Source organism: Pyxicephalus adspersus, chromosome 6 (assembly GCF_032062135.1).
Source record: "Pyxicephalus adspersus chromosome 6, UCB_Pads_2.0, whole genome shotgun sequence".
Taxonomy (NCBI): Eukaryota; Metazoa; Chordata; class Amphibia; order Anura; family Pyxicephalidae; genus Pyxicephalus; species Pyxicephalus adspersus.
Window position 1 is genome coordinate 86,615,551 of NC_092863.1, and position 19,564 is coordinate 86,635,114.

The following is a 19,564-nucleotide window of genomic DNA, read 5'->3' on the forward strand; positions in this document are numbered from 1 at the left end:
TGAATGAATGAGTTTCAATTTGAATTTCCCGCACACGCGCCGACGTCATCGCGCACGCACGCACAAGAAGCCGGCCGGCTGTTTTTTTACCTGGGTAAGTGGGGATTTTAATGTACGGAAAATCTCAGGCCTAACGAAAAGAGCAACTTTTTTTAGCCTGTACGAAGGTCAGGCTTAACAGTCGGGAGGTTAAGCACTCCAATATTGAGGGTCATAATGCTATGTTCCCGTATCCCTGTTGTTCTGCTGCGATCCGATACAAACTACAAGAGGCTGTTTAACACATATTACATGGGTATGAACTTTTATTGTCCCCTTTGTAATACCCATCCTGAGAAATGCCATACAACCATCACTGGAATGTATATAGACAGGAACAGTCTGCAAGAGATTGGCAGCCCTATGAAGCGACAAAGGATGAAATAGGGTGAAATGAAGAACTTTAAGAACTAAATAGATGTTGTTTATGACATACAGTGCTTTGCAAATGTCATTCAATTCGAGTTTCCATCTAGCTTTAAAGCCTTGAGACAAAAAAAAATCACCTGTTACATGCTGCTGAAGAGGTCAGAACGTTGTCTTTTTGCACTTCACGTTGAAATTTTTATTTAAAGTCACTCAAACACAGCAAGACGGTTTCAAACATATATAGAATGGTCAGAATTATTTTTATTGAACAATCTTTGATGTTTTGTATAGGTGCCTTTTGCTTTAGCAGAAAGAAAGGGAGCATGTGCATACATGCATGTGTGTACACATGTGCCAAAAAGTGGGCTCCAGCATTGTACCCATGGTCCTTTAATGTAGCATTTGCACTAAACTAAACCTCCGATGCTAAATTCTTCAAATGAAAAAGAGGATTATATTCAGCTGAATGAAACAAACATAAACTGATTCAAAGCATTATTTCGGGGATGTGATTTCCTCTTTTTCATTTGCATAAATTAGCATGCCAGTGATTGTTTTGTAATGGTTGTCAGGTTGGACAAGTGGCTGTTTACTGTTGTTCCAAAATTCTGTAGTACACAAAGCCTATTGGATACACATTTGGAAAGCATTATACAATGCTGTTCAGCAAAGAACAAATAGAAAATTGACTGCTTTTCACAACTGGTCTTCATAAATAAATGTCTAGTGAACCAAAGCTTGGAACTTAGGCCGTTGTTCTGTAAATATCGCTAGGGCAGAAAAGAATACTGTGTTTATTATAAGACATTTTAGCGGTTTGTTATTCTATTCATAACATGATTCTGTTCCCTGACCTCATTTGCTATAATGTATTTCATTCAATTAAAAACTTTTTGTTGTTGGTAATAATGTGGTAGGGGTTTTGATCCCTTATTGTTTTTTATTACTCTCCAAGGGGAGGGGGGTGGGGCGTTCACAAACATAGCGATCAGCTGGCAAGGTTGTCACTTTTTATGAATGATCTCCAGTTCAAAGGACTATTGGCATATTTATGAAGGGATGATCAGACCTAATTGTCACTTTATAATGTACATCACTATTTTGAAAAAGGCAAATAGTGGAGATCGATGTTTTATTTCAAATACCCTAGTCGTCACTTTTGGCGTGATCATCAAATGTCCAAATGTAGCACCGCCGCAGTGGAAGTTGACAGGTCAAGTGTACTACTTCTACATATGAGTTACTTTATGGAAGGTAATGGAGTTTCTGATCATAATTTTATGGTAATGATGATATTATGGTTCACTACTTGAAATAAAATAGCATGTACTACTTATAAAATCTTGAACGCCAGGGCACAAAAAACGTTTGTATGTTTATAAATATATTTTTCTTCCAAAATGAATAAACAAAGTTTGGCTTTAGATATGCTTTAATGCATCATTACTCTGGGGGAACCCAATCCCACCATGTTATTGATTTAGGTCTGGAAGTATTATAGTTGTGGCTTTTTCTGGGATCCAACATTACAATATTGAAATAGCTGGTAATCACAGATTTAAAGCTGACCATACATGTGTTAGTTTTATCCTCTTTTACCTAAAATCCTAAATACAATTACAAGCAATTGCCTGAATTGTTACAAAGAAATCTAACATCCATGGTAAAGCACCAGAACTGAAATTGAATGGCCAAATGTGAAGTGGAAACCAGGCAATTCATTGACAGCTTCAAAGTACATATTTCTTAACAAAAGAAATGTTGAAATGGTATGAAAAAAAAATGAAATTCTATTCACAAGTGATGAGATTTTTTCTGTATTCAGTTTGAACAATTTTGATCCCATTTTCTTTTGGTCAATAAAAAAACTCCATATTATATCTTTGTGATTTTGATAAAAAAGGAAATCAAAAGTCTGATCGTTCTACCAAACTTGTCCCAGCATCCCAATCATCAGCGTGTCAGTGGGCCATTGTTCTAGACTAAGGGCTAAGTACATTTTACTCTATCATCTCAAGACTTAAAGAGGAACTGAACTTAAAAGTAAGTTCAGTTCATCTCTTTTTGCTCTGGCACCAGCATCTTCACCTGGCTCACTTTACAGTTTTGGGATCTTGGTTGGTCAGGCAAGAATGATGCAACATCCGCACATGTGCAGGAGAGTTCATTAATTCCTGACAGCTTTGCCCATAAGGCAACAGGTTCACTAAAATACCCCCGCCCAGGCCTCTCTCATTTTATTCAAAACTGAAAAAAAAGTTGCGTTTGTTTGCTAAAATAAAACTCTAAATAAATGGCCTTCTAGCATAGAAGAGAATGCATACTGAACCTCTCATTGACTGCATATCCAAATGAAGCCCCTAACTTATTCTTCTAGGAGTGTAGGATTTTCTTCTGTTGCAGGACACAGTAGTGAAATAGGAAGCAGCGGGAGACACCAAAGAGTGCAGCAGAAGGCCAGGAATGCAACTCTGAATAGACTCCTTGTAGCAATTGTTCTTCATTAGAGTAGTATTGAGTAGCGGAATGGGCTGAGTAGCAGAATGGGCAGAAAAAGAGTTATTTATAGAGATCTTTTAGGACCTTTTATTCAGGGTTTTATTCTAGTGATGGTTCCTAAAGTCCCTTTAACTTTTACTGGCTAAATAAAAAAAAGTAGAGACCTATTCTGCAACTTTTTTTGTTGGTGGAGCTGCAAACCTGAAATGAATCTGGCCCAGTATTGAAAACATTTGCTAACAAATAGCAAATTAATTTAGGAAATCCATTCCAGGTTTGTTGGATCACCCAGTTTTACTGATAAAAGTGTATCCTCTCCAGTCTTGGAGAGCTTTAATAAATCAGGCCCATACTTTCTAATGTTCTGTCCTGATTTTTCCTGATCACTTGGAAAAAGTAAACAAAGGACAACCCTTACAATGGGGTCACTTGTGTCTGCAACAACTGTGAATTCAATCTGAAATCTGTAAAGATGTCCTCTAACTCTCTCTCAACAATCCAAGGAATAAATGGAAACCTCAATAATGTGACACAGATAGTAAAAAGACAGCAATTTAAACCCTTTCCTTACTCTATTGAAAGTGAAAACAAAGTTTCGGATGTAGATACGCTTTAAGGTAGAAATGCAATATTGTGTTATCATTTTTTTGAATACTAATTGAACCTCAAGAACAGAAAATCTTAAAAGCTATCTAATAAAAATAAATATTATTTTTCCAAGCTGAGGGATGACTAGATTGTGCTCTCAAAAATGAAAAACGAATTCAAAAACAGCTTTATCCCGACAAAAGGCGCAATAATGGGTAGATAGCAATGTTATGAATTTTGCCAGGTTTTCTCGTAGCTTTACGTGGATAATTACAGGCATATTGTATCCCAGAAGAGGCTCAGCCAGCCCTCAATATAATATAATAAGCGCACAGTCTAAATCTTTCATCATTGTTGAGTTGGTGCTTTTCCATGACAACAGATAAGTGATCTGTCGCCATGGTAATGGCTTACATGTCTAGGCCTCGCAAGGTAAGGTTTAATGATTGCTAATTCCTAGATTAAGCTTGCAAATGAACCAGCCTGAGACAAGTGGCAGAAATTGCAGGAGTTGGTTCAGTCAAACCACAGTGGAAAGGAAATCTGCAATTATGATATGGTACAAATTGTAGTGGAGATTTCCATTTTCGGTATACGCAGACCTCTTTATGTAAATGGATGTTTAAGGAGTTTTTTGGTCTAGTCTGCAAGGAAATGTATATTGCCAACAGATGGACGACGCTAAGACTGGACAACATTTTGTTTGATTAAACACTGTATATAATGAGAAATCCCCTTTGTCTTTTCAACCTAAAATAGTATTTTACCTTTTATTTTTATCCTTTTTGTATCTCTGTTAATTTTTTTTCAGCCACTTCCTGTTTACATTACATCCCCCATAGAGTCAGCTGCACCTCATTGACTCTCTACATTAGCCTTTCCCAAATCCAAAGGAACCCTTATAATAATATTTTGGTATAAGGGAAGCCCTGGTAAAACTAATTCAACAGGGATCAGTAGGAAAATGCTCCTAGATTGGTAGTCAGTGGTTTAAATGCCATAAATTACAATGGTGGTCATAATGCCAACCTTACTGACAGCTAACAATCATAGGAGTTCTGCAGCTTTTGCTAAGTGACACCGGTCCTGGAACCTTGTAAGTATTAACAAATGGGAGGTCAATCAACCACAGATTAAGGAAGCTCTAGCAATCCTTGGAGGTATTCTAGAGGTTCTACTGAACCGTGGTTGAGATTGGCTTGTCTATGTAATAGTGACAATGATGGACAATGTCTGAGCAGTAAACCTGTTAGGACCAAGTTCAGGTCCTGGCTGTGTGCATCCAGTGATGGCTGATTGTCTTTTCCCATGTATATTAGGTATAAGTATTTACATTCCATTTGTAGTCTCAGAAACTCTCATGACAAGGTGACAATGCAGCAGTACAACTGGGGAACCCAGACAAATTGTCACCCTGTTACTGAAACTGCAATCTTATGCTGACATCTTCTGAATATGCTTGTTGTCTGGGTATTATGCTGACCCACTTTAAAAAACTAATCGGGAAGTTTGCAAAAATGGCCTCCATGACTCTTTAAGGTTCCCTTAAAGTCACGCTGACAAACCTACTATAAAAGCAGCTAAAAATAAAGTCTGATAGCTGTTATTAGCTGCTGTTTATTGCTATAATTATGTTTAAAGGAGAATAGTTATCAGGGCAGATGATTTGATTGTTAAATGATAAGTACTAGCTGTGCAAAGTAAGACAGGTGTTAAGTGACAGCGCTGGAGCTGAGCCACTGGCGGCCTGGCAGGACTATTCACTGCTCATTCCGGATCTGCGAACGCAAAAGCCACGGAAATATTAATTCTAAGAATAGTTGCAGGGTGAGCAAAATCTTTATTGCTAGATACTAACTCTGCAATGATAATTAAGGGCTACTAAACATAAATTACGGCGCGTTATGTAAAAGAGGTTTTAATAACACTCAGGCATAAATAGGTAAATATTTTTGGAACCTATCAGAGCTGAATCCATTTAAAGAAAAATAATCCCAAAATGCAATGTATTTACAGGAAAGCCGTGAAGACAGAATTCTGCAAGCAGTGCTGCGAGCTGTTATTTTGATCCTGGCTTTACTACTTAGGGAGTGAATTATCTAGAATAAACATGTGGCCAGTAAGGCCAAGGCTATCTGCACTCTTGTCAGCCAAGCTTGCAGATGTTTGGCAGGTCAACCATCGGTTAGGTATTGAAGCTGAGGTTCATGATGATTTGGAACGTGCACCTTTATATATACGTCCACAGTGACAATTACTAAATAAGTAGAGTATATCAACATTCAGACACTGCATAATATATTTATATTTTACTTGCATTCTATCTTATAATTGCCCAATGGTTTGCCCCAAGCCCACTAAGCTTGTTTAGCCAAGGCATGGTCACATGACCTTCTAGAGAATGTTATCCTATTTTAGTGTTAGTTTTCATATATTGAACCAAGCCTGTTTAGATAAAATTATATATATACTGGTTGATGTACTGGGGTCCACTACTTTGGCATGGTTGATTAGCTGCACTATAACAACAAAAAGATGATATCAGAATAACTATTGATTTTATGTAAAGGTATAAGTTGAACATAAACAGACTAAATATGTACGAGCAGACACCACTGCTGGTTTTGTACTTAATCAATGGGTTCAATTGGAAAATCAAAGCGGTAGAAGTATCAAAACACAACATGTGTACAATATTTTGCCCTTTCAATAATTTTTCTTGCTTAACAAAGAATTCTGAATTGATTGAACATTTGCAAACACAACTTGACCTCTATACTTTCCATCAGCATTTACCAACTCATGCAATCATTCCACATCCAGCTAGATAAAAATGATTGGCTCATGATTGGTCTGCTATTGATTCCACTTTTGATCCAATCATTTTATCAGATCAGAAATTGGATCAGAAGTGAGAATGTGCATGTGTTGATTAGCCCTAAGGGTGTAGACCAAGGAGCTTTCTACATTACCAATAACCCAACATTGCAAATCTTGATAAATGCAGTTGGCGTCTTACGAAAGAACTGAGAAATATGTGGGGAAGGTAGAATGGTAAATATTTCATTTCAATTGGAAATCATTTCCAGGACAGATATGTCACAGACAGAAAAAACTGAAAACAAATTATGTTATTGATCTTTTCTGGAAATGTTTTTTTTTTATTGATTTGTATGACACTCTTGGTATTGTCACAGATGTCTTTAATTTATATATCTATTCCTGCTCCATATTTGCCTGACCCTTTGTGTTTATAAATAAATTAGCTTCTTTCCCCACATTTTACCCTTCTGATCTCCTAACCTCTGTATTACCCACTTCTCTGACTCAATCCACCCGTTCCCCTGCAGCTGTACCCAGCTCCAGTGTCCTTCCCTCCGCTCCCCGCGATGTGGCCCCTGTCTTGGTCTCTAGTCGATTTGTTCGTCTCAGCTGGCGACCCCCGGTGGACACGAGAGGAAACATACAAGCCTACACTGTCTACTACTCCAAAGATGGCGCACACAGGTAAGCTTTTTACATTTATTGTTTTTTTGGATCATTTAAGTAACACAAAATTCTATCTCTAGTCAAATTTTTGTTTGTATAGAACAGATTTTTTGCCATCTGTGTCCTTCTTTTACTACTCAAGTTACAATCTGATTATCTGACAATAGATCTACCAACAGATATGTAGTGTAAGAGGACCTTTCCAATTGGATACAAGTTAATTGGGTAGTTTAGGTTGGTCCTCTTGGTCAAGAATGTTCAAGATATGACATGTATGGTCGCCTTTTGGGAGATTTCTTTGAAAACAAAAAGTGATGGAAAGTCACACAAACTGAGCAATAAATAATACACATTTTAGTAGTAGGATAAAGGACTGAAAAATTGCCATATAGGACTTCCACATCCTCCATTTCTTGTGTGGGTGTCTTGGGGCAGGAAGTTGGAGAAAACCCAACCAGGGGTAAAAGACAGACAAAAAAAACCCAGAAATGTAAACTCTAACCCCACTTTATAAAAAAACATGGTTTGGAGTTAGCCCAAAGTACATAAAAGAAATTACTATGAAGTTTGTTGTAATGTATTTTGCATGTGACTTTTTTTATACTTTTTTTATTGTGTTTGATGCATTTGTAGATGCTTCCTCCAGCTGTGAAAATGCCTCTGGCATGCATGGACCAACAATGCATCAGTATGCAGTCTTGCAGTATTATGCAAGTAAAAAAAACTAAATTTGTGAAAAGATGGCCTAGCACCCTAAAATATTGGTGTTATGTGGGTATATTTCTTTAATGGAAAAAGTCAATAAAGTCAAAATTGTGGAAATCCAACTTTGATCTGTATACTAAAAAATAAAAGGATCTTCAGCCAGTGGAAATGTAAAAGCAGCTTAAAGCAATGTTTAGAAGCAGGTCAAAAGGAAATCAAAAACAGGTCACAACGAGGTCAGAGAAATCCTAAAGTGATCTCAAATCCACGCTGAATATACCTGAAAGCATCTGGCCTTTGCCATCTGATAATGCCAGAAGGAAATCTTTCATAAAATCCACATTTACTTCTAATTTAATTTTTCCTCTTTTAAATATAATAAAGAATTTCTTCCCACTAAAAACAGTCTTAGATTTATTATGCAGATTAAATGTGTAAGAAATGTGTTAATAAATAATGTATACTAAGTAATAAAGAAGAAGAGGCATAATTCTCAGACTGACTTAAGGAGGTTTTCCTGATTCGTATCGGCGGGGTTCCAGAACCCCTGCAGATTAACTACTGTAACGGCGCTGCCAAGCAGCTCCAAGGCCACCGATGCTCGGAGAATTGCTTGGCTTTTCTCGCTGTGGTGCTGCCTAATCTTAGAAACTGAAGCTTTATAATACAGGTTGTGCTGTTAAAGGCCACATTTATACTTCCTCCTCTCCTAGGTTTGCAAATTTATGCCTCCTATATACCCCTAGTCAACCGACCAACCTTAGCATCATAATAAGTGAATGAGACGTCAGCCACACAAGACGTGTAGACATAGGAATCTTTGTGATATCCTTAGCAGCTTGCTTACCCTAGTACATCCCTGGACTTTAGGATATAAAGACAGTTTTTAGCTAAAGACTTATAGACAAATAACACTTTCCGCCTATATTTTGTGGTGCAAAAAAAATACACAAAAAACGACTGGTTAAACTTTTTTATACAACTATTTTCCCCCTATGTTAGCTTTTCAAGATGAAATTCTGGTTCTGAATATGTATTTTTTAAAATAAATGCCTTTAAATCCAGTTCTAGACTATGACAGCTCCCATCATCTGGTGGCCAAATTGACTGAGCCGTACTATGCCTATGACAGGTGACTACCAGATGATGACTGTTGATGTCATCACCACCAAATTAAGATTTATAAGAACTATAGCAGAACTATCTGGCCACCACTAGCTCCATTAAAAAAAAACACCAATCACCAGCAGTAGGAAAGCACATAGGGGTCATATATACCTGAAGGTCTTTTTTACCATAGTATTTGAATTCATATTCAGTCAATTTTAGGGTTTAAACATCTCTACAACATTGCACAACCAACACTGTTGTTTCCTGCTTTACTTGTCCATTGTGCATGGTAGGTTTTTAAAGCTACAGAAGGAAATATCAGTGTCACCTACCTGGCTGTACAATGGGGGAGCGATGTGTGTATCCTAATACTGGCTGCTCAGAATGAGAAACCTTTTGCCAGGTAACACAGTTATCATGTAGCTGTTTGCTTTAATCAAGAAAAATATAGATTTTTTTTTCCTCATTAAATTTCTTTCTTGGATCAGAAGACTTTTCTATGTTATATTATTCAGTCCATAAAATTATTTCTCTGTGTGTCTGCAATAGATAGCGTTTGTTTGTTTGTTCCGGAAATGAACTGAAAAAATGTATTTCAAATCTCGGGCAGTGTTATTGCCCGGAGCCACCGCTAATCTCAGAAAAACGCTAATTAGATTTTTTTGTATTATGGCCTTTCAGTAATTAGTCTAACTTGTCAGATATTTGCAGATGCAACATTGTAAATGAGTCAGCATTCTCCAGCAGTATAGCTTTCAGAAAGGCTCTAACATGCAGGGACTATAGAAAGTAAAATGCAACTTGCTCATAATACTGTATTCCAGTTATTTATGATAGCTGGTAGAGGCTTCTAGAACATGAAAATAGAGGCTAATAAAGGAGAACTCCAGGCTTAATACAGAAGTCGCCAATAAAGATGCCATCAAGGCTGCTGTGGTTGCAATTTATTTTTGGAGCTCCTGGAAAATAAAAGATAATGTTCTTTCTTTTGTTCACCTTCTGTAACCCCCAACGATATGTGGAGTCCAAGTGAGCGATGATTTGACAATTTTCCTACTGCTTCTTCAGAACCAGATTTCGCAGGTCTGGCAGAAGTAGGTAGTACTGAACTGCTCACTGCTATTCCCGTTCATTCTCCATTGGGCTGCCACAATTAGATGCTACATGTAGCGCCTCCCCCAAGTGAAAAAGCAGTGACCACACTGTAACCCCATTGCCAGTCTACACATAGCTAGAGGCCCAGAATTCCTATTTTTTTCCTTATTGACCTTGGCAGGCTAGCTCTCCATCGTAAACACACAGAAAGTATTTTTAGGTGGTTAGAAACCAACTACACTTTCATTCACACCAGTGCATTTTGATAAAAGGTATATATTTCTGTGCTTGAATGGCAATGCATGTACTGTACTGTGGTGCTTTGTTTTGCTATTAATCTTCTAGTAGAAAGTTTCACTGGAGTGTCAATACCAATGAATGGCACCATGGGGAACCAACACCCATAATGTTCATTACAGCATGTCACCAACCATTACCACAATGCAGAGGCGTGAATAGATGCACAGTACCATTACAATACCATGAACTTTAGCAGATTGACAACCATCAGATCTTTTGCTGCTTAATTAATGTGTCCCTAATATTCTCCAATAATAAATTGCTCAATGCATATTTACAGCTTTGTTGTTTTGCTAGTTAGATGAATGCATATACATGTTTATAGATAATTATAAACCTATTTGTTGTTATCCTAATAATTCCGCACTTCTATTCAATCCACATAACGTGTTTTGCATTCAGCTATAACACTCTTAATTCTCGATCCGGTCAGTCTCTGCTGGTTACGAGCTTTAATGAGGAGATTTATGCAAGCACCATCTGAAGTCTGTGCTTTAATTTCCCTAATATGTTTATTTATTCTGCCCAAGCGATGTTAAAGAATAACTCCAGTATAATTACAACATAAGGCATTGTTTTGAAACGAGCTGCTGATGAAATCATTAAATCTGTTTATTTGCATGTTTCATTAGCTTATTCATGGAGCATTAGAACTTTTTTGAAACCACTTTTGAGAGCTGATCACATCAGTTCTTACCCTTGGATGGAGCTTATTGTCTACCATTCACACCACATAGTCTTGCACACTAGAAGGCCAGTTTGAATTGAATTCATTACCTTGCTGCGTGTTTTTGGATTGTGAAAGGAAACAGGAGTCCTCTGGGACCATATATACCCCAATGCAGATTTTGTTCTCCCTGGGCCTCTTGTTCCAGGCATGTCACCAAGATGTTTTTAGTGGTTATCTGGCTTCTGAATAGTTTGAATCCTTCCCCAAATCCTCTACACCCCTCCCCTGACTCAGGCTCACCTGACTTTTATATGATTGAAGAAGCAAATAGTGCTTAGTTTTTCGATCACAGCAGAAATAGGAAATATATGATTCTAATATATTGCCATTAGTTAGATGGAAGGCAAAATACCAGCTGTGCGAGGTTGGAGTCTTATTGACTCTATATATTCTATATTTTGAAAAATCAGTGTTGATTAGGAAATTCATGATTGTCTTTTGTATGTGTTTTTACCATCCTCGGATCAAGTTGCCATGGCATTTTCCAAGTCATTAGTTTAAAAGCTAGCTATCATGTATGTTCTAGAATATGTTTTGCGTTACCACAATGTCCACTTTAAAGTAAACCTTTCAGACATTTTAAAACTTTAAAAATAAAAGTTCTTCCTAATAGGAGGGAAAACAAAGTGAATTCTCAATTGTTACTGACCAATGCTAAAATACAATTTCCTGACCAATGAGGGGGCCATTATAGGCTACCCAGGCTCTGTCATTGAAAAAGGAAATGGTAGTTGGTTGGATATATTCATGTAGATTAGGATAGAATGGCAATAGAAGAGAAAGGGGTGAACAGAGAAGAGAAGATCCGAGGAGGGGTGAGGAGAATAGTAAAGATTGGGGAAGGAAAATACAGCAAATTAGTTTAGGAGAAAGGATGACAAGCCAAAAGACGATGATTGAGAAGCATGGGGTGAGGAAGACAGTAGAGGTTCTGAAAGGAGGGAAGTAGAGAGGTGGAGGGAAGTAAACAAGAAGAGCATAGAGGACTGGAGGGGATGAGAGAGTAAAGTATGGAAGAGGACAGTGGGAGGGAAGACTAGGAAAGGAAAGTAGAGGTAGGTGAAAACAAAGAACATAAGGTTAGAGTAGAGTTTGGGATTTGACTAAGGAATAGAAAAGGCCAATGAACAAATAGGAGGATTGGAAAAGAGAGGACTTCCAGAAAGGGAAAAAACATAATGGGGGAGAAAAATGGTAAAGAGAACATGGGAGGAAGGATTGAGGAACGGATAAAAGAACGTAAGGTAAAGAAACAGTAGGGGATGCCTTGAGCTGGGATGACAGCAGAAAATGAAAAGGAAGATGATTAGGAAGAGGAAACGGGAAGACATGAGATAATAGGAATGGGGGGTATGATAAGAGGACTAGATTGGATTGGAGGGCAAGAGAGGAGTGGATAGAAGTGGAGAGGATGTCAAGGAAGGAGAAGAGGGCAATAGAGAGGAGGTAAAGGAAGGATAGGACAGCAGGAATGGGCAAGGTAGAAATGGGCATGAATGGAGTGCATAGGAGGATAGTAAACAAAAGAGGAGAGAGTAAGGGAGAGGAGGACAGAAGTCGAACTGAGGGAAAGGCATGAGAAGACAGAAGTTGAGGATAAGTAGAAAATTACTGGAGAAGAGGGATAAGGATAAAAGGATAGGAAGGGTGGGCAGAGGAGGAAAGAATAGAAAAAGAGGGCAAGCAGGGGTGTAGTGGAGTGGGCACGGCTGGGTACGCCGCGCCCTTTCATTTTTCGGGAATGGGCACACGTGTCTACTCTTATTTTGCAAAAATTCTTTAATGGTCTGCGGCTCTGGCTGGTCTGCCCCCCCACAGGATCAGGGTAAGGACTCCGCTGGGGGGGGGGTCGCACCACCAGAGCCGCGGACCATGTCTCCTATATGGAATTGCAGGCTCAGGCGGTGGTTGGGTTGTCTCTCTGAACACAACCCAGCCACTCTCGCATCACAGGCTCAGATCTGCAATAGGAGAGTGGGCGGGATCAGGTATCATGATGTCACTCTGGGGGAAGTTTCTTCCCCTTTGCGTGACACATAGGAGGGGTGTAGTGGGACAGGCACATTTACATAGTACGGTGCCCCCTCTTCTTTTTTATGACTACACCCCTGAGGGCAAGGGAGGACAGGGCAGGAGTGAAGGAGAGAAAAAAGGATGAAAGGACAGATGTAGAGAGGAAAAAAGATAAAAAAAGGTGAGTTTTTTTTCTTTTGTTTTATTTTTTACCTTCAACCTCCTTCAGTACCCCCTATTTAAGTTTTTTTCCTCCAGTAAATAAGTGTCAAGAAGTATATATTTAGTTTGGAAAATTAAGCCAAGAGTGGTATTTTTTTTTTTATACGCTGCATGTTAAACTATTTCCATAATCAGTTAATAGGACTTTACTTGACATAAGCAGTTAAGCAGGCCAAAAATATTAATTATTCATCGTGCAGACAATGAGAAATATGGTAATGCTACAATGTATTATTGGGCACATGCATTATTTTGGTTTGCATGGCTTAAACTCATGTCAGTTTGAAAAATTACAGGTCAACCCTTTTATGTCTAACACTAAATTAATCTGGGAAAATATGCACGGATGCTTAAGAGTTGCTGTTATTTCTGCACGTTAGTTTGAGAGTGGAAGGCACAGTCAATGGATTTTGTCTGAAATCACAGTTCACATGAAAAATTAAAAATGAAACATTCTTTCCTTTATAAATTCCTTTGTGTAAATTCTGCATGACACAAAGCACTTGTGGTTCTATTCACATCTATGTTTTTTTGTGTGTTGTAGGCACATTTTACACACATGTATTATAATACCGCATCACAAAAAAATAAATATTGTCTGCTACTTGGTCTAATCCAGGTGTCCTTTACTAAATCAAGTGCGCTGAATCCAAATCTGAAGTCCGATTCTGCCTAGGACTTCAGGATCTTAAGTTAGTTTTTTGTTGCAACAACATATACAATTACACATAATTCACTTGAGTCCTTGTTCAACACACATGTACACTTGCTTTTGCGTTTGTGGCTCTCCGCTGTCTCCTGTTGCAGAAACCAGCAGTAGTCGCCCATCATGTTGGGGTTGCACCGGCCTTGATATCTTGTTTCCATAACAGAAATGTCCTGGTGGAACCTCTTCCCTTGTTCATCACTCACATCACCCAAATTTTGTTGGAAGAAGTCCAGATGGGAATGTAAGAAATTAATTTTAAGTGACATTCGGCAGCCAAGTTGATGGTATGCTGCTAGCATGTTGTTCACTAGTTCAGAATGGTTTTCACCTCGCTGGTTGCCCAGAAAGTTATGTGCAAGTAGCACAAATGAATCCCAAGCAGCAAGTTCAAGTGGGTTGAGTTTGTCTCTGAATGTGGCATCACGCATCAAATTGCGGATTTGGTGACCAACAAAAATGCCTGCTTTCAGTTTAGCATCCGTTAAAACTTTTCCAAACTTGTCCTTCAGATACTGAAAACCCATACCATCAAGATCCATTCCAACGACAACGTTTTTCATTAATCCAAGTTTAATTTGAAGTGGCTGAAGGTAAACTTTCTGTGGAACAGTGAGTGATATATGCTTTACGTTGTACTGGCCAACAGTGTGTTTAGGTGTGGGTGGGCATTCTTTCACTTTGTAATGGTTGCTGCCATCACGACTGTTTCACAGGCACAGAAAGCACATATATTTTGTAAATCTCAATTGCAGGCCAAGAAGGAGTGCCACCACCTCACCACAAACGTTTCACTTGAGTTCTGAATAGTTTATAAGCTTCTAAATGACCTCCATGGATTCGTATTTCTCTTTCATTCCCTCGGCATGAGCAAGAGGAACAGAAGGTTTTTCATTACCTTTATGAAGCAATACAGCTTTCAAATTTGCTTTGCTCGAGTCTATGAACAATCTCCACTGCTCTGGTATGTATTCGCAACCTAACTCCATCATCAGACCACTCATGTCAGTACAGAAGCAAATGTCAATTTCCAGCTTGTAATAACCTGCAAACTTTGTGTGACGATCACAAAAGTGTGAAGTTGTTCCTTTTTGTAGAAAATCCCACTCCTTTAATCTGGAGTCTAACAGTTCAGACTTCTCTTTTGACAAAGACAGGTCTATTACTAGATCATCTAAATGTGATTGGCTTATAAAATGTTGCTTACCTTCTTCAAATTAGGGTTCATAACATTCATTAACATCAACATCATCCTCCTGTCCCTCATCCGACATGTCACTGTCAGTAACAACAGATGTAGGAGGGACTGGCACTGGATTCTCTGACTTCATGTGGCACTGGCTTCAGAGCAGATTCACAATCAGGATAGGTGATTTTTGACTTGGTCTTCTTCGAAAACCCAGCAATTTTACTCATACAGAAGTAGCAGTCGGAGTGATGGTCTTTTGGCTCACGCCAAACAGCAAAAGGCATTTTATTCCTTTTCCCATTCAACCATTATGTTGGACCAACGTAACACACCTGAAAGCAGATATGAGATGCCCAGCTTTTATCCTTTTTCAAATTTCACATCCTAAGCAATACTTGTAAGCAAATCTCACCCTCTTGGTTAGGTTCTTGCATTGATCTCACGGAGTATATTTGCCACAAATGTAGCAAAAAATGTCTGATTTATTAACACAGCTGCGCCTACTCATCCTTTGCTCCAAATAGACTCACTATGGCCTAGCTATACGATCCAATAACATGGTTTTGCACTAGAGACAAGCCCTTGGTCCATCTCGCCTTTTATACCTATTTCTGATGTCAGCTCACTGACTTGCCCAGACTTGCCCAGCCGCTGCTGGAACATGCTCGCCACCAAGGACGATGATTCAGCTAAGGAGGCAGCAGGCATAGTGGTAGCTGTGACTGTTAAAATGTCCCCATATAAAAATACATTACTCAATTACCAACCATTTGAACAGCTATATCACGCCTATAACCTGAAATCTGTACATGATAGGCAAGTTCTGAGTTCAGATTTGGAATCAGCACACTGGATATCATGTAAATCACATGTGTTATTCCCAGTAGCAAAAACGTTGTTGAGCAGTGAATTGATCTCAATAAAACACACATTAAATTGCACAAAAGATGCAGCAAGCAGGACTTTTTTGATGCATTGTACCCCCTTGCAATTTAAATGTGCTGATTTGAACATGACGTAAAAAGGACCCAAAGTTCACCCAACAAAAAATGCAGACCGGCAGTTTTTTCTTTTACAAAAGAGACTGTGAAGTCCATCAAAGATATTTCTTCTGGCCTGTCAACAGTTCTTTTCCTTTATAGTATCAGTACTATTGTGTGCCAGGACAAAGTAATTCTGGTGTATGGTCGTTTCTGTAAGTGGGTTGTCAAAAAGGACATAAAAGAGACTGTCTCGGAATAAGCAATGACAGGGCCTCTTTAATGATCATTCACAAATAGATATTAAAACAAATAATTCCAATACACCTTCATAAAAGGAACAAGATTGTATTCAATGTGTTTATGTCACACTTACCTCTTCCTCATTAAAGGGCAGGCATCTCTCACCTGCGCATGTGGGAAGTTCTGACACTGGGCATGCCTCTGTTTCCAAGCTTTATCAATTCCGTCCAATCCGCTGGCCAATCAGAAAATAGCCTCTTGACCAACCCTGGCTGTTTAGCTAGCTCATGGATTCCACTCTGTGTTTGTGCAACGTGTCTCCATTGTGCTGAGCCCCTAGTTCTGTGGGCTAGTTCCTGTACACCTGTTGCCTAAATCAGTGTTTCGTCCATCCAGCTCCTGCATTAACCCCTTGTTGTCCAGTCTGTTGGTTCCCATCCAACTTCCCTGTGCTGTTCCAGTGTCCTTTTCAGTCTGTGGATATCCCTGAGTCACCTGTGCCTCCTGTTGTGTCCAGTGTCTCCTTGCCCACAGTGGCCCCTGTGTCACTGGTGTCTGTCTCCTGGATCCCTGGCAATAGACCCCTGGTGTGTGACCTGACCGCTCTTGCTTGCTGCCTGCCTCAACCCTGGCTTTTCTCGATTATCCTTCTGCTTTGTGATTTGGTACCATGTTTTGCCCACCTTGGTGTGCCCAAGGACCCCAACCTGGCAGTAACCAGTGGCACAACATCCTGACCATCAGAGGCTCTGGAGAAGACCTGGTTACTGCTTAGACTCTGCTCCTTGGCCCTTCTCAGGACTCACATCACCTCCGTGCAAGCCGTAGCGCCCCCTTAGTGGTCATGTCTCTCCGTGCATGACAGTTTAAACTAGATACAAATGTATTTTACAGCAACCTACCAGACCCTGTAGATGCAGTTGCTTTACTTTTCTTTTTTTAGGATTTTTTTTCTTTATTTTGACCTACTGACCCTGCCAATAAAACACTTCCTGACAACATTCCCTTCCTGCACTGCATAGAAAAGCAGCTTTGTCACTTTTGAACTTCACTGAATAAGTCCCAATATGATTCTTCTAGTCAGGCACCCAATCTGAATATATTTTGCAAACCCTTGTAGATCTATTGAAGAAAATTGGAGGCAATTTCCAGTCACTGACAAATTAGTACTGTGTTTGAAACCTGAGTATGCTAGTGGGAAGGAAATTGGATTATTCACAGAAAGACAAATAAAACAGGTCACCCATCATGATTGCATTTCTTATGGCACTTCTTGAAACATACAAACTCCAGGATTAAAGTAAACCTTGTTTTGCCCAAGTAGGGCAAATCAACAGATTCATATACAACCTCTTCAAATGACATGCAAGTATAAATTTTAAACTCTGAATGTGGCTACAACTGAAGACATTCTGAATGAAGCATGAATTGTAGCCCCAAGTATGTAGGATATATAGTTCTCTGCAAAGGATATATAAGGTATTTTAGGGGTTGATTAGGATTACTAGAGAAATAGGAGGCATGTATAATTAAGACAAGAAGAAAATGTTTTGTTTGGTTTTTTTACATTAGTTACACTTTATTACAATACAAAAACTGACCAGATGGTAATAATCAGGCAGATCCAGATATTTAACAGACAGTGTGAGTTTTCTTTCATACTGCATATGAGTAACATTCAAAGTAAAGAACAACTCACTGTACATTTTATACTGTATTAATATGCATGCAGAAATATGTATTTAAAAAATTATGTTATCGCAACATAAAAGTATAAATGGACACTCAAACAACAATATATAAATAAATAAAGAGGAAATGAGGAAAAAGAAACAGAAACTAGGTGAACAGGCTGACATTTAATTAAAAATGTAAATTCAGCGACAGCTCCAGCAGATGTTGGTGTTATGTTATCAAATGAAGTGTTAAAAGTAAAATAAGACAGCGATATATTTCACAAACATCTCACTTGATTCACAGAAAAAAAAAAATGATTGACAAACCAGCAACTGAGACTAAGGCTATACACTTTAACACCTTTCACCAAATGAAAATAATCTACAAGTTTAAAGTGTTGACAATCAACATATTTTATTTACTCCTTTTTGGTCCATTAATTATTATTTGCTTATATTTGTTTGATATGTGCAATAAAATACATTCTGATCCTGTCATAAATTCTGAGTTGTATTGCTTCCTGTCCATACTTCTGGTTCCTATCTTGGACTAAAGAATAAATAAACTTTATAATGTGCAGATAAAAAGAATGAGAGGGATTTGGTAGTTTAGCAAAAGACAACTGGATGGAACTGAAACTTTTCCCTACACAAGATGCTGCAAAAACCTAAAAGCTTAGCATATTTCTGTCAGACAAATGTTTTTTAGGGTATTCCAGGTACAAATTAGAAGGTATTGTGGAGATGCATTATGTATATATATATATATATATATATATATATATATATATATATAAATTAACGTACAGGGTGTCACCCCCTTCTCACTTCAAATTCCTCCATAGCTCTTGTCCCACTCACCATTCTGACTCAATATACAAATACCCCCTTATCGGTCTCTTCGTTCCTCCAATGATCTACTAATGACTTCCTCACTTATAACCTTTTCACATGCATGGCTTCAAGACTTTTTTAGGGCTGCCTCTACTCTGGAACTCACTTCCTCATCCTATTTGGCTTTCTCCTACTTTCTGCTCATTTCAAGAGCCCTTAAAACCTTAAAACTTTCAAACTCACCTGCCCATCATCTTCCCCCTTTTGAACCCTCACTACTTACCCACAATTACATATCATCCTTCTTTTGTGTGCTACATCCCCCTCCTCTTAAATTGTAAGCTCTTCTGAGCAGGGTCCTCTCCTCCTCCTGTGTCATTGTTTGTATCCGTCATTTGGTACCCCTACAGCACCTCATAATATGTCGGCACTATATAAATACAGTATAAAAATAATATTATACAAAACTAAGAAAAAATGACTTTACATTTTGGCATTGCAACAAACATACCTAAAATATTTAATATTGGGGAAGGTAGTGGTGAGCATACTGAACAATTTTAAATTTTACTAAAAAATGGCTGCATTTTCATTGATTACTTTGGCCAACAATGCAACATTCACATCCTTTCCTAAATCAATACATCCAAACACTCTCAGCATTGCCATCTACAGAATCGGATCCTTATCTGTTATTATTTTACAATGTTTTTTTACATTAATAAACCTTAGAGGAAATATGTGTAAAAAATGAAATGTATTTTGTAGCCAGAAATA

At 38.4% G+C, this 19,564-nt stretch overlaps 1 protein-coding gene across 1 annotated transcript in view; it reads left to right on the top strand.

Annotated features, from left to right (window-relative positions):
• DCC (DCC netrin 1 receptor) overlaps positions 1-19,564 on the top strand; it is a 420,583-nt gene that overhangs the window by 279,669 nt on the left and 121,350 nt on the right. The window contains exon 8 of the mRNA XM_072413974.1: positions 6,846-7,002. Within this exon, the coding sequence (XP_072270075.1) occupies positions 6,846-7,002 (157 nt within the window). The remainder of the gene's footprint in view (positions 1-6,845; positions 7,003-19,564) is intronic.